The following is a 24,331-nucleotide window of genomic DNA, read 5'->3' as shown; positions in this document are numbered from 1 at the left end:
TCACGCATCCAGAGCGCGGCGCTAGGCCCAGATCCGGGCGGGCTAGTACGGGCTTGGTGAGAGCTTCACAGCAAAGGCGCTGCTGTGCTAATGCTGGATCAAGAAGCTTGTTCCTTTAGTATGCTGTAGGTTGCTGATACAGTACAGAGTACTGGTACCAAGTACTTCGTATACTTGCTGTGGTATACGTGGGCTTTGGCATGTCACCACCGCGTTTTCCCTATCTCTGCGTCGCTGTGCATTGCAGCTTTCCCCGGGCTCCTTTGCCAGCGTGCAGTGTGTTTGCTCCCTCGGTTGAGAGTTGTATTACTCGTACAGGCAATCAATAACCCATATGATGAAGGATCGAGCACCAAGTAGCAGTACAAGGGCCAGTATACAAGGCCATGGCCCTAACAAAATGTCACCTGAATGGCCAGCGATGCCGGCATCAACCCTCGCCCCATTCTTCTACCAGGCCCGCTGCCCGCCTCGACGGCGTTTGGGCATGTGTTGTTGCTCTGCCCTTGTACCGCGACCAGGACGGGAATAAGCATCAATGGAGTACATGTACTATTGCAAGGGCATCTCCCCGAGTTTCCTCCCCGCCGTCCGTCTTCCCCGGGGGCTCAAGATTCTGCTTGCTCCATATGACTGCTTGTTCGCCTTTCGCCTTCGCCGTCTCCATATATTGTATCGGCGCATTTCTGCACAAAGGCGGTGGGCGACGAGATGCTGCGTGCATGTGCTGGAGAAGTCGGTGTCTCTAGCAATTTAATTCATGGCTGGCTGTGACCGACAGCGAGGAGAGCTGGCGCCATGGCATCAATGTCATGTGTGTGTATCGCACTCGCTTGGAGCATGTACCGGTACATGTACATGGACTTTGTAGGTAGTAGTCAGCAGATTGTATGGAGGGTAGCACGAAAACAAGATTCCGACCAACCACGGGGAAGAGAAGAAGAGAGAAAATATCCGAAAGAGAATGGTATTTCGCACACAATACCAGTTGCGGTAGCAATCGGTGATGCTGCTGCTGCTTCTATTGGACAGTGCCGGTGAGCGTCAGCGATTGGATGTATGGATATCGCAATGGCCTCGCTGATACTGCTAGAGTGCTCTCATACATGTACATATCAAGGCCGTTAACCTGACTGGTATCGGCAGGGTTCATCAGCTACAGCCGCCCCTTTGGTTGCATCTGCACCACGTCAGAAGGGCCTCTGGCCATCATTCACTGCCTCACGTGCGGCGCATCACGCCGGTAGGACTTTGAAGCACGTCGTCTACAGTCTGCCTCGGCCAGTGGTTTCTTCTCTGCGGCCTTGCTTGTAACTACGCCCACCTATACATGTACATACCTAAGCAGCAGCGGGTCCTCGCCTCCCCAATCCCAATCCCGGTCACTGATCTGATGCTTGTTGCTGGGCTGGGCTGGCTGGGCTGTGACTTGACTCATTTCTAGCCAGCCCAGCCTCCAGACCTAGCCTGACCTCGATGTCAATTGTTTGTGCCAGAGCCGGCGTCTCGCTTCCCAATGGCACCCGCTGACTTGGTCTGGCGTCTTTCTGGGTCTATCAGGCGGTTACCATGCGTTGCTGGCGCTCAGGCTCTAGTTTGTAGAGACAGAAGACCGGGAAAAGGCCATGTTGGCCATCACCATGTGTGTTGTAAGTGAGGCCATCTTGCTTTCGGATGATTGGCCTAAACCGGAGATGGTTGGTTGGCAGCCACCTCAGAGCGCAGAGAACCGCTCGCGCAGAAGCGAAATCTGGATCTTGTTTACCGGTTTGGAGTAGCAGAAACGCAAAAGAGCAAAAGGGTGTCCCGCCTAAATTTCCTTTTCATCGTCCCGGGGGTTGGCTACAAGACGAGAAGAGAAAAAGCGGGCTGGGGAGGAGGCTGGACGGGCGGCATGCATGCGAGCTGCGTTGCGAGCCGCTTATAGAGCTTTTTGGAGGAGCTGCAGCTGCATCTGCAGCAACAAGCTTGATTGCTCTGTTTGATTTGCTGCGAAGCCACCAAACACGAGAGGCAGAGCTCACTTTGATCTCATCACACCGGCTGTTCAGGCGTCCAATGCGAGCGCGGCAACACGTGGACTTGCGCTTGGCTGGCTGAAGGAGTGGAGGGGTAATAGCCGAGGATGTGTAAATAAAGTGAAGAAGTGAGGTGAAGAGAGTGAATAATGCTTTTACGGCACTTCCCCAACTTTTCTGCGCATAAAGGCGGGTAGCTGAGGAGGGGGAGAAACATCATGATGATGCTGGTGATGATGATACATGGCAGCGTGATGGCGATCATGAGCGTTGACGTAGGTTAGATACTGGTTTGGCTATTTTGTTGGGCCATGCATCCCTCTGTTGTCTCGTCTGGTGGAAATGCCATGATTTGATGGCAAATGAACACGTCCGGCAATGACAATTTGGTGTATTGCTTTTGCTCGTAATAGGTATGTAGCGTCGGGATGGTGTGCACTCAATTGCATGTGCTGGTTCCATTCCCGCTGAACTGGTCGCTACAGGCAGGTAGCAGAAGCAGCTTGAGCTCTTAGCGGTGCATCTGTCACTGAAAAGCCCCGATGCCTTCCGCTGTGAGCCCGATTTGGCCGTGCACGCACTGAAGCTGCTGGAGCGTATTAGTAGGTGTGCAGGTTCCGGTACATGGAGCTTGTAAATCCGGGTACAAGATATGGCTTCACACAAGCTAATCCACACACACAGACAGACGCTTTGAATCTTCTTTTCTCTTTTCTCCCTCTCAAACGCGCGCATGCGATAACAGTCAAAATCAACAACGTAGCAGCCGTAGCAACACACCATCCATTGGCGCTTTGATATCTTTTTTTTTTTTTTTTTTTTTTTTTTTTTTACATCTCCGAGGTTGTAGTCTCAGGACATCTTCACTCCTCAGGACAGCTTCAGATGCTGGGGCCAAGGCCGAAGCGCTCAGGAAACACCGTCGACTGGGCGCTTAAGGCCGATCATCTTCAGCGTCCCGACGTGCCGCTGTGATTGAAATCTGTTTCTTTTCTTAGACCAGTTGACGAGGTCTCGTGCTGTTTGCTGGCTCTAGCGCCCGACTCCCAACATTCGCCTCCCTCTTCTGATAATTTTTCTCACTCTCATCTTTTTTTGCCTCTCGCTGCCGTATTCAACTAACCGCTGATGCCAGGCCTAAATGCTTACTAACTTTGACATGTATGTAACTCTACCTACTAACACTTGCCCTCCCTACGTAGCCGAGCCACCAGCGAAATTTTTCCTTTTTTTTCGCCGCCACCAAAGGGGACCCCAAACCTCCGGCTGACTGATGCACCAAAAAAGAAGGAAAAAGAAGCACAGCACCGCCCCTCCTCTGAAAAAGCGCCCCCTCCATCCTCTGCCAGCTTCCCAAGTCATGACTGGTACCGGCCTGTGCGCGCAACATGGCAATGAAATGGGGTATCCGATACAGCCCCGCCGCGGCTTTGCTGGCAGTGCTTCCGGGTCTGTGGTACCTCCAAGTATGTACGCAGACCGCCGGTCGCTGGAGACAAGGAAGCGCATTGGTATTATTGCATGTACAGCACAGAACAGAACAGCACAGCACAGCGCAGCGCCTGGATGGAGGGGGGGGGGCAGATAGTGTGTGGAATGAATGCAAGTTTTTGATGCAGTCTCAGGTGAGAGGAGACGCAGATGCGGATGCGGTGCTTTGGATAAGGTGCTTTAGAGGGGACGCAGACTCGCTGTACTGGAGCGAGTACAGTACTTGCGGGTGGCCTTGTACCTCTACCTGCGCCGGTACTTGTTGACAATGTGCTTTTGCTGGCGGCAGTGGCCCATTGTTCGGACAGGCAGAGCGCAGACACGCCACCCTTTTTCCCAGCAGCACCGGCCAGCCGACCCACGGGCGGAGAGAAGCTGGGAGAAGCAGAAGGGAGAAGAGACATGGAGGCTCGACCCCGGGCAGGTATCGGTACCCAAGGGCCGCTAAGGGGATCCCTGCTGGTCCCGGTACCCGTACTTGTACGTACCCGTTGGGTCCCAAAAACGGTGCTACCCACCCACGCTAATGCGCTACAAGAGCCCGAGCCTAGGCGCTTGCAATGGCGCTCCAACCCTGCGCGCTCCACTGTCGCTGGCGCTGGGCTGCCACCACAGCAGCGACTGCGACCACACGGCCGGAGCACTTTTAGCCTTGCTGGAAAACATGGCGGCTCCACCAGCGTCTGCCATTCCGTGACTCTGTTTTTTTTTTTTAACTTCTTTGCTCCCGCCCGTCTTCGCTCTGACTCTCGTTTCCCCCTCAGACGTTGGATCGTGATATTGAACACTGATAGAATAGAGCCATTGCTTCTTTGTTCTTGCTGTGCTGGGTCTGTTTTCTGCGGTAGACGAGTGTTCACGAATTGTCTCGCACGTCCCCTATACGACTTTTGTACCAACCACGTGCGCAAACCAACACGCACTACTTGCTGCTTACCATATACGAACAAGTACACGCATACACACACACCCACGCATACAAACCGTCTACTACTTTTACTGCGTCGATCCCGTCTTGAAGTTGAAGCGGCGCCGTCGACAACAACACACCGACGTCCTCGCCGCTGTGGGAGGGAGGCATGTCGCCCCAGCTGAAAGAACTGCTTCTGCCGCAGTTTGTGCAGGACCGCAAAAGCAGTGCCATGGACGAGGCCGCCGCTGGCCTGGAAGGATGTGATCTCTCATACGTCTACTACACCACCGACTCGTCCTCGTCAGACATTGCTTCGCCCTTGACGCCCACCTTTTCCAACCGAGGAGGAGTCCCCCTGCGATACTCGAGCTCGACGTCTTCTCTCGAGCTGCCAGCACTGCAGCAGGAAGGCACTATTTCGCCCATTGCTCAGCATGCCGCTGCTTCCAAAACGAGCATCCGTCAGTTGCCCGATGTGCAGGAGGAGCCGCTGGAACGAGAGCAGGAATATTTTGAGGAGGAATACGATGACGATGAGGACGATAACTTGAGCGACGCCTTTGGCATGTACTGTCTATGTAAGTTGGAGGAGCATCACAGCGGCGGAGAGACTGGTGGCTGACCAATTCCAACCTTTTACAGGCGACCAAGCATGCGAGCACCAAGAGGCCTCTCGAGAGCTTCTGCGAAACGAAATCACGGGCGAGTATGACATCGACTACGATATTGGCTTCCTCAGCGATAGCGACTTCTCCGGCGATCAGCAATACTCCAAGAAGAAGCGTCACATTAGCGGCGAGGCCTTGGCGGCCATCTCTACGCGCATTGGCAACCGTTTCCCCAGCATTGCCCGATGGACGTCCCAGCGAAAGGCAAACAGCATCACGGGCCTGATGGCCTCGCCCACCACCGAGCGAAGCCTCGAAAATGTGCTCTCCGGCGCCGAGAGCAGCCGCTCGTCGTCCATGTCGTCGCCCGCCCGCCAATTCCCCGTCTTGCTGGACGACTCCTCGCCCATGCCCCCCCCTGCCGTGCCCTTCTATGAGAGCACCGACAGCCTGGATATGCACGCGGGCGAATACAGTCGCGAGGAGCGGTCAGGCATTGAGCGTGACAGGGCCTTGGCCACGACCCCCCTGCTGCCTCCGCTCATGACCGACCCGCTCGGAAAGCCTCCGCTGCCATTGTCTCCCCTCGAGTCGCCCAGCGTGGCACCGTCGTCGGCCGTCACGGAGGTCCACTCGCCTCGCATCATCCCGACCCCGAGACAGTCCATCGGCTCCAAGCCGTCCATGTCCTCGCTGCGCCAGACGTCCATGTTGGCCGAGCTGCCGCTGCCGCTGCCGCCGTCCATCCTGCTGGACCAGGACGAGTGGTCCGACCGCCTGGGCCACGCCAACTTCACCATCAACCCTGCGCCTTACGGCATCAGCGAGATCAACGCAAGAACAGTCAACCAGTTCTGCGACGACTGGGACGCTGCGCGTGTGGCCTATACCAAGCACCTGGTTCGCACCGGCGAGCACTATGGCCAGACTAGCAAGATCTACGCCTTGACGGAGGCTAAGTGGGCCGAGACGGAGCGCAAGTGGAAGGGCTACTACTCTGACATCGCACGCTCGATGCAGGTCAACGTCAACTACTCTTCCTCTGTGCTGTCTCGTAGCCGCAGCCGAGGCCGGGGACGTGGACGCTCTGAGAGCGCCAACCCGATGGGCAAAAGCAGGAACCGCCAGGACGACGAAGACCTCCTTGTGGCCATGCAATGGCGGGGCAGAAAGGGCTGCTTGCCCAGCGCTGTGCCCCAGATGCTGGAGGCCCTGGACGCTGATGGCAAGTTTCCTGGCCGTGGCGATGAAGACATCGTCGGGCCGATGCATCGGGTTCCCTACATGAAGCGAGCCCGAAGCGAGGAGAAGACGCCACGATTCTGGAAGAACCTGGCTGAAAAGCTTCGACTCTGATTTTTTCTTTCTTTTCTGTTTTAATGTTTGCGGATATTTTCTCTTTCCACGACTTGACGACCAAAATCGAAACCATAGACCTGCAGCGCCGGCAAACAACCATGAATATTGTCTCACGCAAAACTAAATCATTGTTTTTTAACGCCTTATTATTTAATACGATATGATACCCGACTCTAGTCACTCATTTTGATACCCATCAACCACCAACAATACCACCATCACTACCATCACAACCATCACCGCAGCGGCCGCAGCAGCACCACCACTATGAGATGTTTGGATCTCCCCTGCTTTCATCTCTCGCTCTCTAGGCCATCCGGCCTTTTCCTCTGTTCCAGCCATGACGGTGACAACAGCAATTTCCACAGAAATTTGTTTGGCTGGGCAAGCGAGCGAGAAATCGACTGCAACCACATCTCAACCCTTGTTTTCTCTACATGCTCTTTCATCATGTTACATAGACCACACACCCACCTGTATATAAGCGGGGTCGGCGTTTGATCAGGAAACCATGATTGGCGAAGAAAAGCGTCCATAATTCTGTTTTTATTCATTTCCGCTTCTTATTAGACACGACAACGACACGACATGACATGACACAATGGACACCTACCATTATACGCTGCGCTACATCATACATTACACACAAAAAAACACACACACAACACGCACACACCCCAATCAGGGCGGGGAAATGCGACATGCATAGCACCTCTGGAGTTATTTTTTTAATGCTTTGCCTTGTTCTACTTTACTTCCCCGATTTTGGGGAAGCTCTTTTTGTTCTAGCTAGTCATATGGCCACGCGGTACGTCAGACTACTTAAGTAGCTTTGATTAGCTGGGAGCCGTCGGAGATTTTGCATGACGAGCAAGCACTAGAAACTGGTTTTCAACAAAAAAAGTAGAGAGATGATGCATCAACTAAAAAAGATGTCATTTGAAGAAATTTTTTGAAGGATAGGGCCGAAAAAAGAAAGGAGCCTAATTGATGATGAAAGAAATAGAAAGAAGAAAATGGCATAGGATAGCGAGCGATGGCTTTTTTTTTTATTAAACTTGTACTATGAATATAACTGAGATGGGGATTTTTCTACCAACTTTAATTTTTCTGCTGTCCTTTAGTGATTTGTGATGACAATGTAGAGGTAGCAGTGATGCCACGCTACAGTAAGCCGGGGTGGTATGACTGGAGGGACGAAGCAGAAGCTGGGGTTGGTTGTAGAGATGATGCTATGGAGCTCTAGCTGCACAAGCTACGATGAGCTTGCTGGGCTAGTCAACGTTGTAGCAGGTGAGAAGCTCGATTTAGTTCATCATTTTGGGGCAAAGGTAGTTATACTTGTGGTGACGGCATTAGTGCATTAGTGAGTAGATGCTACAAAGTGCACGATGCTTGGGGTGCTGTATAACAAGTATCGTGGTGGAGACTTGTCCTCATGAGAGTTTTTTTAGACTGGGCTGGGGGGATTCCTTAGTCCCTAGTGTTGGTGCGTGGTGGCATGTTACCTACCTTATTGAATGCTGGGCTTGGTTTATCAAACGGTTGGTGCTTACTGGGCTGGACTTTATTTTGCTGGCCTGGGTCAAGACTTTTTCTTGATGCTGGATTTTTGGGGGGGATCTTGGCATGGTTGCGGATGGGCGGATGGGCGGATACACGGATGGAATGGAGATGATGGGTATTGTGGTGTTTTTGCGTACATGTCGGCTTTGCTTACTTGTTGTTGTGGACATGGTTATACCTACATAGTTGCCAGGCAGCTAATTTTGCGTAGAGCGATAACTGATGATGCGGTATGTAAGTAAGAGGTAGCTATTTCGCTTGTCTGGACTAATGTGGCATGTTGTGTACATGTATGTACGAGCCCCTCCCTGTGGTTCCCTGTGGACGAGAGAGAGAGGTGAGATTTTGTCGTATTGCGGGGAAATAAGGCATGTTTTGATGGGCGGATAGACCGACAGTGATTTTCTTTTGGAAATACGATGGATGGATCCTGTCCATGTTTCCGGAAAGGTATGTGGTATTTTGTAGGGATGCTACGTATGTAGATGAATATGGGTATGGATGACTCTTACTGTTGTGGTTTTTTTGTGGGTGGTTGTATGGAGTAGAGATGACTTTTGTGTGTACCCAAGTGGCGATGCGATGGGGATGTGTGCCCAAGAGTTTGGCGGTGGATGAGATAGGCGGTATGGCGGATTGATGGGTAGATTTGCAACAGAAAGACTGAATGAATGCCTTGATATTTTTGTTGAATATTTCTATGTATCCTAATTTGAACAATTCCTACCTATGGCAATTTTGAATATTAACTTTTCATTTAGATTAAACATGGCTTAGATGATCGTATTTGCGGCCTCGTTTATTTTTTGCCGGCCGTCTTGTCTATATCCACAAGCCTATATCCACACGCAGATGTGGAGTCTGCAGTGACAGCGCGTTGGCCGATGGACATGTGGCTCGTGTGGCTCTTTTGTCTTTGAAGAGCTCCAGCTTGATGCTTGAAGGGTGAGCAAAATGGCGGGGAGATAATTCGGTGTTTTTGGCGAATTATACGCTGTGAGTTGCATATAGGTACATTGGTGTTGTCCTATTCTTTTGCGGAGACTACTTGTGTACTCCGCATGATACACGATACTTGCATGCGAATGTAAAGTAGTGACTGCAAGTAGAATACGTGTATCGAGCACATCAAAACTTAAATGATATGATTAGCGAGCCGATGTAGTGCATCGGAAGCGGGTGCCCGCTGCAGCGTCGTTTCGTGTAGACGATCTTCCCTCCATTTCCATTTACACAATGTCGTCTGCCGTGGATAAGTTGCGTGATCCTTGCTTTCTTGTTCTTTCCATCATTCCTTTTGTTCTTCTGGTATTTAATGTGGGTGCATACTTGAATGGGGACTATTTGGATCTAGGTGTAAGATGATTCGTTGTTGGGGGATGGGCGAGAGGACAAAGGGTGGCCACGTGGCGGTGGCATAGCTCATATGCTGTTTGCGTCCAGTATTTTGTGCATATCTGATATAATACGTGTAAGTTTTCTTTGCTAGTGTTGAAGCTGACTGTGCTGGTAAGTGTAATAGATGGCTATTGTAGATGGCACCTCCGAGAAGAGGCTGTGAGTTGGGCTGGGAAATCTGAGCGTGAAAGGATGTGACAGACATAGTTTATGCATTGCGGGCGTTTCTTATGTCTAGATGGAATCATTTTATTTTGTCCATCTGCCTGAATAAGAAACTCGATGCGATTAGCCTTGTCCAAGTCGGAGACAGCGAGAGGCGCTTGTAGTATACGATCCACATCTCTCAGAGTATCGATACATTCTTGTCTGCCCATATGTGATACCAATGACGCATCAGCAATATAAAAAAGAGGAAAAACACATTACTTGCCTAGCCTAACCAGCTCGTAGCACTACATGTAGTCTGCCTAAACTACTATGGCTTCACTGCAGCGGCGTGTTTTTCGCTTCAGGAGTGCATGATTGGATATGCAGTGATGGCTACTGGTGGAGGCGGTACAGGCGCAGGATTGTGTCCGGGTAGATGCGTCGGGAATGGTATTGCGTCGGTGAATTTGTTTGATAGAGAGGGGAATGCATATCGCTGAGGGGAGAGTGAATGGTTGGAGGATTAGACGGGTTTGTGTGACTGTGTTGATAGGGCGTGAGAATGAGTGGCGATTGCTTCTAGTATCCGAAATGACTAATTTACATTGGAGAGGAGAAATATTTTTAATTAGGTTGTTAGCTGAAGGAACAGACATTGGCGTGAAATGACATGCCAGTCTAAAGATTTGCCAACACTAGAAGAGAGTTATGCGTAATTGTCATGATTTTAGCCTCTATGGCGTTTTCACATCTGTGGATGGAATCTTTGGTCATGAATCCAATTCTACAATTGCCAAGTATAAATTCCCTGCAAAAATGAGAATCCTTGTTATGCAAAGGGTTGGGTTGCTTCCATTTCGATAACAGACTATGGGAAGATTCGCCTTTCGTAAGCGTCTCCTCTTACAAACGAGTTCAGAGATCATCTGCTTCTCGATAACATAATTCATTGCGCCTCCTGCGGTAGCTCGAACACGGGTGCCTACAATCCCAAGTTTTACGTTGCTGGAGCGTGACCGACTATTTATATAGAGACGCTTGGCGGCACAGGAATGAATGAAAGTAAGCCGCCCAGTTGCTCACTCCATTTCTTTTAGTTTGCTCCTCTTAATATAATAGTGTTGCGTTGTTGCAACTACCTGAATTGAGGCTTCATCTACCAGTACTACCTCGTATAGATCAAATTTCGGAGTTATATTTTGGTAGTTTATTGTTGATTTAAATTTAAACCCCAAACGCACAATCCACCGTTGTGTTCTGTAACCTTATAGATTTCGTCCTTTGGTTGAACATGTGGTGTCCCATTGCCCGTACATGCAGCCAATTCGGGCCATTGGAAACTAGTTATTCTTTGGCGGAAATTTAACAAAGACATCTTATCCGATTGGGCCGGTATGTCTCCTGGAGAGAGTTTGTTTACGTGAATGCTTGTGATGAGTGCCCCTGCCGCCGCAGATCTGCAGAGGAAGCATTGGCTATGGTTGTTAATCACTCTCTCTATAATGCATTGAAGCTCTTCTGCTTTCTGCAGCATAGATAAACGTTTTTGGCTGAATGATTCTACGAATTGTCAGCTTTGAAAAAGATAAATATATTAAGTGATTGCCTACCCAAAATTTGGGGTGGAATTGGTAGCCCAAAAGACGATGAAATGCTAGGAGAGTACAGAACTGCATTATGCGTCGCAATTGTGAACTTCATGCCCAGCTTAAACACTGAGAATATAAAAATCAGGCGAGCAAAATAAATGCCGTCATCAGAGAAAGCTGTGGTTCTATTGAGCGGTGTTATTATGCTATCAAGCGCTTTAAGCCAAAATCTCGTAAATATGGTGACTGAATCTTGGCAATTCAAATCGTTAACAATAACTGCAATCTCTGATAGCATCTCCAGAGATACTTGCTCAGGGACGTTATTAGACTTTGCATGAATAATGCTAATTATAATCTTAAAAGCTTCCGGATCGAATATGGGATCAAATTTCCAGTGACGGAGGCCGTCGGCTGTCGGTATAGACTCTCGAAATGGCCCTTGTAATAAGGCCTTTGCACGAGAAAAGGCTAGCAAGAGGTGCTTCATAGAGACCTTGAAATAGTACACTTCTTGAGATTTGATGTTATCTTCGCCCTCTTCTTGGTCTAGTAAACTCAGTGTCATTGTCCATAGTCGAGTAGTACACAAATGTATTTCATACCATCAGAAACGAAAAGAGAGGGCTCAACTTCCAGTGAGTCGTCATTATTAGAAAGAGAATGTCTGTTGTGCGCAATGTCGCCAGCCTTATTAGCTGCTTTGATGAATGGGAGAATTATCAACGTATCTCCATCTGGATTGATATCCACGTATTTGTTAACCATAGCCGCGGAATTCGTTAATATGGCGGGAAAAATAAAGGCAGTAAATGGTGAAATTTGGGAAAATAAATAAATAGACGTGAAGAAAAGATAACGAGATATGAGTGCTGCCAACACGTCTGGCAGACGCTCGTTTCCAGACGGCATTAACTTTCGCGTTTAGCTTAGTCATCTCTCTCCTCATGTTTTTTGCAAACGTTTAGATTCAACTCGTATCGTCTGGCTTCCAGATTTTTATATTCTCAGCTATGTCCGCCTCTTTCAACTCTCAGTTACGCGCAGAGATTACGCTCAGAGATTCTGCACTTAGATGTCATAGTAGGAGAATATTTGTCGCTCGCATGCGCCTACTTTTATAAACGGGTTCAGAGATTATCTGTTTCTTGGCAGCCCCAGTCATTGCGTCTCCTGCGGTAGCTCGAATACCGGCTTGTAAAACTTCACGCGTTACTTTATCGGAACGCGGCAGATCACCACCAAAAAGATGCACTTGATGACACAATGATGATTGAAGATTAAATTGTTGCATTGCTCGTTCCATTGACTTCGGGTTGCCCTTCTTCATGTAATAGTACTGCGTTGCTGCAGCTGCTGCATCAACCTTTATCTGTCAGTACTAACTAATACAGAGATTTTCTGCTCGAATATCTGAATGATCTCATAGTGGACCAAAATAACGTAAGTCATACTTCCAATACCCCGATATGCAATCTTTATTGGCAATATTATTGACTCTTTTCTCCAACGTGATATGTGGCTTTCCTGTGCCCTTACATGCAGCTACTTTTGGATATTTGAAAGTCTTCGCCATGAGACGGAAAGTGGATACAGATAGTTTGTTCTTCGGATTCATTATATCTTCCGGAGTGAGGTTGTCTATTTAGATGTTTGTCAAGAGTGCTCCCACAGCCGCTGATCTGCATCGAAAACATTGATCCTCATCGCTGGCCACTTCTTTTATAAGCGTAATAAAGCTATCTGTTGCTTCCTCTAATAGAGTCCTGCGTTTTTCGTTTATGGCGTCTACAATTCGTCAGCTTTCAAATATGATTATCTTGGGCAAGTGCTTACTCAAAATTTCTGGTGCAATAGGTAGTCCACAAGACGACAAGGCGTTACAAGAGACACAATTGCATTTTGTACCGCTCTTTTAAATCGAGCTTCTAGCCTAAACACGGAGGTTATAAAGATTTGGCGGGCTGAGTAGCTCTGAATTTTCCACGAAGACCCAAAACGTTCATCGAGCTTATTGAGCCACAATTTGGCCAAAAAAGCCGACTGAGTCTTGGCAGTATAAATCGTCGACAACAACAGCAGCAATTTTCAATAACATCTTTATAAATACTTCTTCGGGAACATTATTAGATTTTGCGTGTATGATATACATAATGATCTTGAAAGCTTCTGGATCGAATATGGGGTCAAACTTCCAGCGGCGGAGGCCATCGGCTGTTGGTACGGACTCTTGGTATGGCCCTTGCAACGCAGCTTTTGCGCGACGAGAAGCTAGCGAAAGATGTTTCAGGGAAACTTTAAAGTGGTATGTATCTTCTGGTGGTGTGCTATTCTCGGACATTTTGATTTCTGATGTTATCTCTGACGTTGCTTGACCTAATAAACTTAGTATTCTTGGCTGGAGACGTTTGGTGCATATTTCCTTCTTCCATACCCGTTGAAAAAATTAACTAGCTGCAAAGCACTATATGATCAGGCTCTGGTTGGTTCATATGATATTGTCAACACATCTTTAGACCAATAGAAACCAAAGCAATTCTACAACATCATATCAACATCATATCCAGAACAAAATGGCATCGCTCGGGAGCATACCATATGCATATCACTCTATTTACTCTCAAATCCTCGATTTCTTTTAGCTTCCTGAAACATAAAATCTTAAAATAGTAAGAAAGTCAGCTATTTTTAACCTTGAGAAAATGCTACAGACATCATAGAAACAGCAGATGAGTATTTTCAAAAAGTGTCCGTAAAATATCTGCCTGAATTTTCGTCTTTCGTCCCGTGAATTCCCTGTAGGGGTGTCTGGTGGCCCACCCTCTTAGCCTAGGTCTTTGTGAGATGTCAAGTTACACACAACCAAGGGTTTGTGTAACTATTCCAAGCCCTCGCCAATAATATCGACAGAGCGCCACCGATACGTATCATGCTGGCCGGGGCACTCTGCCCGCCCTTGAGTCACATGGTTTGGGTGGAAAAATCGTGAGAGAGATATACCAAGGCCTCGTTCCAGTCAGAAAAATGCTCGTGGAACTTCTTTCTTCAGCATCCGCTTTTGATATCATCTACCCATGCTTGTCAAAACCCCTGCTCTCTCCACCCTCGTTTGCTACTACATTCCGGTTATCCTCTTCTCCATCCAATGGTTTATAACACGAGGGAGTGGCATACCACTTCTGACACACTTGACGACAGGCGTACGCCCGTCGTAAAGTTGATCTCGGACACCGCCACTTTAGACCGTAGTCACCCGACTATTTATTGCTTGGAGGACCCCAAGCTCTCTTCTCTTCTTATTTTTTCTTTTCCTTTTCATCTTTTGCTTCTCGCCTTCCACCTTCTTCAAATATCTTTGGCTCTTGGACAACATGACAGCATTCATCACGCTGGATGTTGCAGTCTTTGTAGCTTACGTCGCCTATGGATACGAGGTAAGATGCCACAAATTGACGAGAAAAAAATCTAGTACAGCCTTAGCATCAGGTCTGAACAAAAGAAAGTAAAAACTCCATCACAAACGACAAACACAGGAGAATCATGATGGTAAAATAAAACAAAAGTCCAATTCAGTAACAGTCTGGCAATCTGGTAACCCTAGTTATGCTAACACTCAAATCAAAAACACACACAAAAACAGCACAAAAAAGCACAAAAACAGTCGCAGCCTTTTTCCCACTCCTCCCCAAAATCAACCAGAAACCATTTCTGGGATATGGATGTATTGACTTATCAGATGCTCCATGCAGCCAAAAACCTGGCTAAAACGCCACAAAAATGCTCGATTTCCTCCACGACACCATCTTGACCCTGGTAGCCCCCCTTCATAGACGTATGGGGGCAGCTCTGAGGTCGGTTACACAGAATGCTGCGTGAAATCGAAGTCGTAGGGGTAAGTGTCGCTGCCCGAAGCCTCCTCAGGAGGTGGGTAGGTATACATGAAGTCCTGGAAGTTGTTGAGTAAAGCAGGATCGATGTCAGTCATCTCGGCATCGGGTACCTCTTCGCTCCAGAGCTGGTCCAAACCCTCGAAGCTGCCACATTGGTAGTAATCGCTACCGAAATTGAAGTCGAATGTTTGCTGAGAGATCTGGTCAAGGAGTTGATCAAAGTCTTGCTCAGCGGCGTGCTGCTCATAGAATTGCGGTTCTTCTTGAGCGGTCTGCGGCTCCGATGATGGTGTTTTGAGAGATGAACTTGAAGCAGGGGCCTCATCAGGGGCCTCATCAGGAGCCTCGTTCCTTCTGGAATGTTTGCGAGGGTTTAACTGGCAGATGTAACACCTCTTCAGAAGGAAGATGACATCTGACCTCACAATCCCACAATATTTGCTGCTGACCTCATCCCAGGTGGCATCCCACCCTCCATGATCATTCGACATGTGGATTTTTTCTACCACATCTAAGATCTCATCTTCAGTAACAACCACCCTATCCTGGCATTTTCCACCCTTGCTACCCTTCCCACTCTTCCCACTCTTCACACCCTTTTTACTCTTTGCACTCTTCCCACCCTTTTCACTCTTTTCACTCTTTCCGATACCCCAGAGGATATGCCTGTCCTTGTCCCATCTATAAGTTTTGGAGGCGTAGTTTCGTAGCGAGTAATCCCTCTGAGTCTGGGGCTTTAGCGTGCTATCAGCAAGCCATTGGATCAGATTATGCTTCCTCTCTGTGGATATGTGCTTCTTGTTCGTGTTTTCTTGGAGATAGTTCCTAAATTCTTCCTGAACCTCAGGCTCTCTACTGAATGGATAAAATTCTTGATATTGATTCTCCATCTTAGATTACACGACATACGAAGCTGCCATCTACGAGCCACCAGCAAAGCCATCCCTGGGAATAGTCTCTGAAAAAGCATTTTTTTCTCATTGTCTCACATCGTACGCCGCCTGTCGAGAGTCGAATGAAGTGTATTTCTCGACGACAGGCGTACGCCGCCCATAAAGTGGCTCCTCTCGACAACAGGCGTACGCCGCTCGTCGAGAAATCGCTATTACTGGTGCAAGCAACGCATGTCTAAGATGCTAATGCAAAAATCCCACAAAAAAAGAAAAGAAAGTAGAAAATACATAATTACCACTAGGAAAATTGAATTTATCCCTCCTAAAAGCTGAATATTCGTGAATTTCTTGTTTCAAAAAGCTCTTTGGTCGTCCTTGTGGAGCACATTGACATACAAACTAGTTGAAAAGAAACCTATAGGATTTAGACGCTAAATAGTATCCTTGCTGCTTCATAATGTCTTGGACAAATACGAGAGACTATAATAGAGAAAAGTATAATTCGAAGTAACAGTGCATTATATCTTTATGAAGCAATATATCGCTGGCCTCGCGAAATAGGGCGGCTCGGTGTATATACTTTGCAGGTAGCAGGGCTTCAAGCAACGCCGTAGCAGGGCTTCAAGCAACGCAAGCTATCGATTAGAGCATCTTACATGCACTCATTGATATTTTACATATAGATACTATATTACTGGCCAATATACATGTACTTCACTATAAATTGTGTCGCGGAAGGCTTCCGGCTTGTCTATTAAATAGCCGGCGTACGCATCTCCTCATCTTCCATTGAACTGCGCTATTTGGATCATTGTCTTACTGATCTAGTAAAACAATTTTTGCCCTTGCTAAATTACTATGGTATCATATCCTCTTGCTTTTTCGTCTCGTTTTCGCTCAAGTGATCCTGCTGCCCAACCCGCAAATTACTTGATGCCTAAGCCGGCACTGCAGACGTACGGTATATTTTCGACCAAAAACGATGCTAAAAAATGTAAACAATCCATTATTTTGTATATCAAATACCCAAAGAGTCAATGAACGATTAGCCGCACAATCCAAGGCTCTGTTTCTTACTTTCAAGAGTGTGGGCTGGTGTGGAAGCTATTGCTGGCCTCCACTTCTTGTCTAGATCCAGCCGCACAGCGTGATAGATCTGCTGCGTTCACAATTGATTTATTCATTGAACATAACTTTAAAGTCAATATAGTCATACGTCTCTATTCTTCTATTGTTTTCTCTTTCCTTCCATGGATATGTCTTGGATGCCTCGGCTAGGTGCGTAGTAAGAGGCATCTACTACATACCAATTGACCCTTTGTGAGGTGGCTGACGGGGCGTCAAAGCACTAACTATTCTGTCATTGGGGTACTTGGACAAAGTATTATTATTGGCCATCTCTGAAGTAGCAGACTATACTCCAGAGTTAAGCGACCACGGCAGACCGTGACCTCCCAGAGCCTTGTCTTCTCCTCAGTTGCCGTCGGGGTTTCACTCCACTCGCGCGAGACCCTGTTTCACTTTAACCGACTTTCCGGCTCTGACAGTCCACCCTCAGATACGAGCAGCCAGATCTATTGACGTTCTCAGATTAAGTTAACCGATCAGATCTCGTAAGACTGCCCTAATACCGGCAACTACCGCCTCACATGCCAGCACCCATATAGTAGCACTGCTTTTTGACCTAACTAAATATGCCTGTGGTTGGTCCCGTTAAATATTCACTGTATTGCCTCTATGTCTGGTTGCGTATGGCTGCGATCAAAATATCGCCCTTGACCGAAGCGAAACAGGCCACCGCACCGTGGTTGTAATCGCCTGAGCTAAAGAGAAAAAGAAAAGAAATAGTATTATGGCACGACATGGCCTCTACGGCTGAAGTAGCATCATGCTCGCTTACAGTGAATCGCCCAAGGCTTAATGCAGGGTGATTTGTTGACGCTGCGATCCTGGCCATGTCTCACGAGATCCACCGCACCTTTTGCGAGAGGAGAGCGCTGCCTAAATACTATCAGCGGGTGTTCCTGGGAAATTCTATGGCAGCAAGAGCTGGACACTGTCTTTTCAGAGGGTATCACAGCTCTTATTGCCAAAATTCATGGTTATTAGAAGGCGCTTAGTGGCTACAGGTGAGATGCTGAAGGCTTTCACATGTCAATAGCCGTTCTCATCAGAGGACTGGAATGTTGGCCAACTCTAATCGAATCCATTGCTCGTACTGAGTAGCTACAATTATAAAATTAAATAACTCGCTAATATTTGACCTTGATATTTATTTTTGAGATATTTTAACAATTTCACGGCAGAATTCTAATATCCTGCCCTTACAGAGCTGCCTCTTGTAGCTCCTGGCAATTTTGTTTAAAGAAGCGCATATCACACGGGCATCAATTTTTCTTATCGTTTAGTACTCTATTATTATAAAATTTTCCATATTCATTCAATTATGCTGCTCTTGTTTGTTTCGGCTTCGAATTGACGGGGAGCGAAAAAAGTAAGACCGCCAAACGCAAATATACGCGCAACATGGATGTGATACTAAAATTAGAAGCAGTATAAGCAATAAGAAAACTATCTACGGAGTACAAGGAAAAGTAATAGAAATGATGTATTTATGAGTGCAATAATAGCGCGTGCAATAGTAGCGCTGTGTATTACGAGATGTACCCAGCTTTCCTGGTATCGCAGATCAATTACCATCTTGGTCCTACATAGACCTTCAGTGACGTCAACCAAAACAAAATACCAACAACTGGCGACAGAAAAGATCTCAAGATCTGACGTCGGCGGCAAGTTTGATAAATGCGGATACGGGCGCAGATTAACTAACATCTAGCTCCAAGATGATGGGAGCTGCCCTGAGCCTATATTTTCTGCAGCTGTCATCAGCGGTGATAGCCTCAAACGAATTCATGATTTACTATCCCTATCTGCAATGGCGGCTTCCGATCAGAATAGCAGCTCATCCACCTCTGCCTTTAGCAGCGAGCCTGATATAATCGAAAGCTATGAAGAAGAAGTACCAACTGCCAGCCATGCCCTTGCTGAAGAAAGCATCCAAGCTGATGCCGAGAACAAGGGTGCCAGCCAAATCGAACACGATGAGATTGAGGTGAAGAATATTGGATGGAACAAGGAGCTGCACCAGGTTCCGCAGCCGGTGGTTGGTGGCCTGGGAAATGAAGAGCTGTGGGTTTTGATAAGACGATTCAACAAGCAGATCTTTGAGGTTAAGAGCATCGACACAGTTCCGCTGGCCGATCTGGACATGAACATTGCGGAGAACGATGTATTTTCTCCGGAAAAGCTGCGCGCGCAACTAGAACGCCTGTATATGACGATTGCCGTGTCTGTGATTTGTCTATGGAAGCACATTGTGCGTCTTCGGTCGTGGAGAGAAACGAAGAGAACGGCAGTGTTCCTGGCAGTTTATAGCATTGCGTGGCTGTTCGACTTGATGATACCCGTCGGAATCGCGTTTCTCATGGCTTTAATCGCCTATCCAACGGCGCGAACCATCTGTTTTCCTCCTGTACCACCGTCAATTGTTGACTCCAGAACAGGAGGCGTACAGAAGCCGCCGTCAGGAGTCCTCGCATCTGAAGACTCCATCACTGGCGCTCCTGAAAATCACGAAGGTGAAGGCGTTGAACAAGAGGCGCATAGTTTTGTCAATAGCATCGCATCGGTATGTGCTGGTGTAAGCAGTTTTGATATTTTTCTTTTGACTGTACAAGGACAGAAATGGTTGCTGACACTCGAATCGTGTATAGGTAGTCATCAGCACGAGTGCAGGAAAGCACCCTCAAGGCGACCCTCACGACGATAACACGGCTCCAGACCCCACAAACATCACTGTAGACATATCAACTGCCAGAGACGCTGCAGATGGAAAAGAGATAGACCCAGAACATGACAGGACAAAAAAGCCTGTTTCTAACATTGTCTGGACCCAAATGGGGCCTATCATGCACATGATTTCGGAAGTGGTTGATACCTGGGAGCGGTTTGGCAATGTCCTTAGTCCAACGCCTCCATTCCCTGTTGAGCGGCCAAGAATGGCTTTGGCTGCGTGCCTTTTACCCCCCTTGCTACTATCTTTCTTTGTATCCTCATACCTGCTACTAAAAGGCATCACATTTGGTGTTGGGTTTCTCTTTTTTGGCGATCCCGTCATTACACCAGCGCTACAATATGTCAATCGCAGATATCCACGATGGCAAAAATTCATCGAATTGCGAAACACGGTTCTACGTGGCATACCAACCAACGCACAGCTTGCAGTTACGCTACTTCGCGTTGGCGAGAGGAACAAGGCGCCAATCCCTCCGCCACCATCTTCCAACGCGCCACCTCCGGTCAAAATTGATCCAGAAGCTGCGGAACAGGTAGAATATTTAGGTACTTGATTTTCACTTTTGGACGTATCCCTACACTAGAGAACATGCTAATAACACGGCGGTACATAGGTGTCACAGACGAAGAAGCAAGGGAAGCGCTGCATCCCGATTTGGATCATGCAAAGGAAGTCAAAGACGACAGTCAACAGCGAAAGCCCAAACGTTCGCATCGTATTGTCAACTTTCTGAAAGGCACTGCAAAGGGAGGTGTTGAAACGGCTCTCACCGCCGACAGAGCCAAAGCCGCTATTGGCGTTGCTCAGGCACGAAATCGATTAGGCGTCGTGAACAAACGGCCACTTGATGACCAGCCATCTGGCCCAGTCTGCTTCCCCGCTCGATGTGGCGGCAAAAAGGGCCATGCATATATCACCGCAACAGCCACAAGCCCTGCGCTGAGTTGGACCTCCAAGATTGAAGACGTCAACCCGGCGTGGACAGTTGCCATTGAAGATATTAGCCAGCTGAAGAAGGTTGGAGGTTTAGGATGGAAGAGCAAGATTGTTGTTGGGTGGGCGACACAGAGAGAGATTGTAGATGGACTAGTTGTGAGAACAAAAGACGGAAAGGAGCATCACTTGACAGCCGTCATGATTCGTGACGAGCTGTTCAATCGACTGATTGCTATGGGCCATCAGATGTGGGAAGCGTGTTGATAAATTAATGCCATGTTGCCTTGGATAGAGTAAATTGCGTGACAGCGAGCAGCTGAAAATAGAGAATTTTACAATTATTAGCAATGTGTCTCCGGGATTACGCATCTCTACTGCTTCTAGTATTATTTACTAGGCCTACGTAATACTATTTTCCTGAAGTATAGTAAACTGGATAATAGAAACATGTAAATACTATCTGCCAGCATTCTGTATCTCTGGGCCATGGCATAGAAATAAGGAGACCATGATGATTTTAGCTTTTTATTTCAAGCTAGTTCGATAAGTTTCCTTTGCAATTTTTTTTTCTTTCCCCATAGACAACATTTGTAATAATTACGACATTAATAATATCATTATATACTGTTCCCTGTTTTTAACCTAGGCGCAGCGACTCAAAGCGCCCAGGCTGTGAGAAAAAAACCGAGATCGGTTCTAAATCGGCAAGTACAGGGTCCAGATGCAAGTGAAGCAACTTTGGCCGCGATTTTGCTATGCCCTGATACGCCTCAATACGCTATTACTCAGCATAAGCACTTTAGACGGAGCCTCAATTGGGGTTGGTCTGCCGCTCCCGTCAGTTGCGGTGGATCCAATCAAAAGTCAATCGCAGTGGCTTGCTCCACCAGGGGGGCCAGCTCGTGGCAGGTTTGTCCGCACTTTGGCTGTGTGTTGAGAGGTTATTTGCAATTAGCGACTAAGCTTAATGAAAAGGGTGGTGGGTAGTGGAGGCATGGAGATAGAGCTGAGATCAAGAATGAGATCATGAATTAATAATTGAGCGAAGTGTTTCAGACTATGGATTCGTTATTGATAGGAGTTTTACGCTGTGTAGCTACTTGTATAAATAGAATTCTGTTTCATGCTATCAGTGCAAGCAATTTGAACAAGTTGACAATCATTTAATCATATTCTTACCATAATCAACACTATAAAAACAATGGCTCCCAAGAAGGTCCTCTTCACCGGCGCAACAGGCTACATGTAAGTCGTGTCAGCCCACCAACGATTGAATAAAAAGCACAACTAACATTATTTTGCAGTGGTGGCTCTGTCCTCACCCTTCTCCAAAACTCAACCCATCCCGACATCAAGAACTTTTCCTACTCCGTTCTCGTTCGAAAGCCTGAGCATGCCGAGTACTACAAGTCCCAAGGCACGACACCAATCATTTTCCAGAGTCTCGACGACGACGTAGAGCTTTTGAAGAAGGCAGCAAGCGAGCATGACATCATCATCAACACAGCTAGTGCTGCCAGAGGGATTGGCGCGAGGTCTCTTATCGAGGGATTGGCGCAGAGAAAGAAGACCACTGGCGAACCAGTCTGGTTCATCCACGTACGTGGTTATAATGTCTAGTTCTTTAAACTCTGTAAATACTAACCTCTATTTGTACAGACATCCGGAACTTCAAGTATCGGCAACCGACCCGTTAGCAAAGTCTACACTCAAGAAGATGCTCCCTTTGAGTTCAACGACAAGACTCAGAACATCCACGAGTACGAGCTGAAGCGTGAGGCACACGATCCTTACTCTCAGCGTACAGGTGATGTGGCTACTGTCCAGGCTGGCGAGGAATTCAACGTGCCTACTTATATCATCATGTCACCCACCATTTATGGCAATGGTACCGGCGCATTCAACAAGCGTTCCATCCAGGTACCATTCTTGGCTCGAAGAGCAGTCAAGAATGGGTTCGCCGAGTACATTGGCGAAGGCGCTGGAATTTGGGATCACGCTCATATCGATGATACCGCAAAGATATATGAGCTAGTTCTGGAGAAGCTCTTTGCAGGAGAGAACATTCCCTTTGGTCAAAAGGGCATTTACTTTGCTGGCAACGGACGCCATGCCTGGAAGGACCTTTCTCACGGACTCGCCAAGGCAGGATTTGCCGCTGGCGTGCTGAAGGAGGACAAGGCACGACCCATTGGACTGCAAGAGATCACAGATGATACTCCCAACGGAAACTACCAGTTCTTGGAGCTAGGATTCGCCTCAAGATCGGTTACCAATGCGGTGCTGGCAACTGAACTGCTGGGTTGGAAGCCAGTAAAGGGAGAGGCAGACTGGGAGAGGGGATTCGAGGAGGAAATCCAGGCGGCGATCGCTGAGCGAAATTGAATCAAGCATATTTTATGATATAAAAGTAAATAGCATGCATCTATTATCCTAGACTAAAAAATATTACACTGCATTGTCAAGCTATTCATATCCATTGGTCGCCTGGAAAAAGCTCTTGAATTACTCTTCTACTCCGGTAACGACGATATACTTTTCATACTCCGGCTTGAGCACAAACTTCTTTGCATCAGTGCTGACGCTAACATCTTTCCATTTCGCTAAAAGCTCAAGTTCCTCCTCTCGTCTTTTCGTTGCGTAAGTTAAGCAGTCTGACCCCAACACAACTCGCGTCGCCCAAGGACGGCTCGCTGCAACGCCCTGACGCTGGATAACGTCCACCATTGTGGATGCTGCTTTGTTAGGATCACCGGGAGTAACCCACGAATGATCCGGTACGAAGAGTCCAATGTACTGTCCAAAGATGTCTGCATATGATTCAGATACCGCTGATGCAAGAGGAGAGTCAGATTCTGTTTTCACAGAACTGGCACTTTGATCTTCCTCGCGGGGTTGTGCTAGACGAGTTGGAAAGCCGCCAATATCGAAAGCAACAGAATTGATACCCAGATGAGAGACTTCTCTGTGCAAGCTCTCGGCGAATGAGCTCAGAGCAGCTTTAGTCATACAGTAGTGACCCAGAAAAGGGAGGCCCGCCCAAGCACAGCCTGAAGAAGTAAATGAGATGGTGCCGTGGCCTTGAGCGCGGAAGAATGGTAAGATGGCCTGAGACGTGTGCAGTTGGCCGAAGACGTTGACTTGGAATAGATGGTTGATAAAGTTGTCGCTTTGTAGGCAGTTTAATTAGAAAAATGATATAACAGAGATGTAATTTATAGCTGAAAAGCACTTACTCGGCATCTTCAGCAGTCTTGAATCCAGATATACCAGCATTATTGATCAAAACATCAATGTGGCCGAAAATCTCCCACGCCTTCTTCACCTGTGCTTCCACAACTGACTTTCCAGCCCCGACATCGAGTTCCAGTAAAGCAACATTGTCGGACTTGAGATGACCGAGTTTCTTTTCGACGTTTCTTCCAGAGGCAATGATCTTGTCCCCGCGAGAAATGATACAATAAACTAGGGCAGCACCAATGCCGGAAGTAGTGCCGGTAACGAGCCAGACTGTCTGAGGCATTGGATATGGAAGATAATTGGCTTGGATCTCAGAAAGAGTTTATGATGGTTAAGAACGTAGATGTAATGCCAATTTGAGATGATATTGACCATTTTTGACCATGGAAGATGTTTCTTTTTATATATACTTGTGATTATCATT

General features: G+C 47.5%; 8 protein-coding genes across 8 annotated transcripts; 4 read left to right on the top strand and 4 right to left on the bottom strand.

Moving 5' to 3' along the window:
• Window positions 1-4,251: 4,251 nt before the first annotated feature.
• GGI43DRAFT_81321 (uncharacterized protein) lies at window positions 4,252-6,534 on the top strand. Its single transcript, XM_083210341.1, has 2 exons — window positions 4,252-5,000; window positions 5,065-6,534. The coding sequence occupies exons 1-2, from the start codon at window positions 4,589-4,591 to the stop codon at window positions 6,384-6,386; spliced, it is 1,734 nt and encodes a 577-aa protein (XP_083059545.1). The 5' UTR covers window positions 4,252-4,588; the 3' UTR covers window positions 6,387-6,534.
• Window positions 6,535-7,416: 882 nt separating this feature from the next.
• GGI43DRAFT_408103 (uncharacterized protein) lies at window positions 7,417-8,662 on the top strand (the record flags this gene model as incomplete). Its single annotated transcript, XM_083206317.1, has 1 exon — window positions 7,417-8,662. A coding segment is annotated over exon 1 (284 nt), but the record flags the coding sequence as incomplete, so codon positions are not given.
• Window positions 8,663-11,000: 2,338 nt separating this feature from the next.
• On the bottom strand, window positions 11,001-11,860 carry GGI43DRAFT_384878 (uncharacterized protein; the record flags this gene model as incomplete). The annotated part of the gene is made up of 3 exons (XM_083203576.1): window positions 11,001-11,053; window positions 11,114-11,641; window positions 11,698-11,860. 3 exons carry the CDS (start codon window positions 11,858-11,860, stop codon window positions 11,001-11,003), a joined length of 744 nt encoding a protein of 247 aa, XP_083059543.1.
• Window positions 11,861-12,970: 1,110 nt separating this feature from the next.
• GGI43DRAFT_81183 (uncharacterized protein) lies at window positions 12,971-13,826 on the bottom strand. The gene is made up of 2 exons (XM_083210340.1): window positions 13,806-13,826; window positions 12,971-13,752 (listed from the first exon to the last, which is right to left on the bottom strand). The coding sequence occupies exon 2, from the start codon at window positions 13,431-13,433 to the stop codon at window positions 13,104-13,106; it is 330 nt and encodes a 109-aa protein (XP_083059542.1). The 5' UTR covers window positions 13,434-13,752; window positions 13,806-13,826; the 3' UTR covers window positions 12,971-13,103.
• A 929-nt stretch (window positions 13,827-14,755) lies between these two features.
• On the bottom strand, window positions 14,756-16,365 carry GGI43DRAFT_81158 (integrase zinc binding domain-containing protein). The gene has a single exon (XM_083210339.1). It carries the CDS (start codon window positions 15,870-15,872, stop codon window positions 14,949-14,951), a length of 924 nt encoding a protein of 307 aa, XP_083059541.1. The 5' UTR covers window positions 15,873-16,365; the 3' UTR covers window positions 14,756-14,948.
• Window positions 16,366-18,810: 2,445 nt separating this feature from the next.
• GGI43DRAFT_384875 (DUF3292 domain-containing protein) lies at window positions 18,811-20,931 on the top strand (the record flags this gene model as incomplete). The annotated part of the gene is made up of 3 exons (XM_083203575.1): window positions 18,811-19,563; window positions 19,649-20,276; window positions 20,345-20,931. The coding sequence occupies 3 exons, from the start codon at window positions 18,811-18,813 to the stop codon at window positions 20,929-20,931; spliced, it is 1,968 nt and encodes a 655-aa protein (XP_083059540.1).
• Window positions 20,932-21,601: 670 nt separating this feature from the next.
• Window positions 21,602-23,140, top strand: GGI43DRAFT_408071 (uncharacterized protein). The gene is made up of 3 exons (XM_083206316.1): window positions 21,602-21,912; window positions 21,972-22,266; window positions 22,327-23,140. The coding sequence occupies exons 1-3, from the start codon at window positions 21,869-21,871 to the stop codon at window positions 23,050-23,052; spliced, it is 1,065 nt and encodes a 354-aa protein (XP_083059539.1). The 5' UTR covers window positions 21,602-21,868; the 3' UTR covers window positions 23,053-23,140.
• Window positions 23,141-23,172: 32 nt separating this feature from the next.
• On the bottom strand, window positions 23,173-24,292 carry GGI43DRAFT_428295 (SDR family oxidoreductase; the record flags this gene model as incomplete). The annotated part of the gene is made up of 3 exons (XM_083208942.1): window positions 23,173-23,836; window positions 23,904-24,177; window positions 24,280-24,292. 3 exons carry the CDS (start codon window positions 24,290-24,292, stop codon window positions 23,173-23,175), a joined length of 951 nt encoding a protein of 316 aa, XP_083059538.1.
• Window positions 24,293-24,331: the final 39 nt, after the last annotated feature.

Source organism: Trichoderma evansii (assembly GCF_050947405.1).
Source record: "Trichoderma evansii strain SZMC 28006 chromosome Unknown GGI43scaffold_13, whole genome shotgun sequence".
NCBI lineage: Eukaryota > Fungi > Ascomycota > Sordariomycetes > Hypocreales > Hypocreaceae > Trichoderma > Trichoderma evansii.
This window is presented reverse-complemented; position numbering and strand designations above follow the sequence as displayed.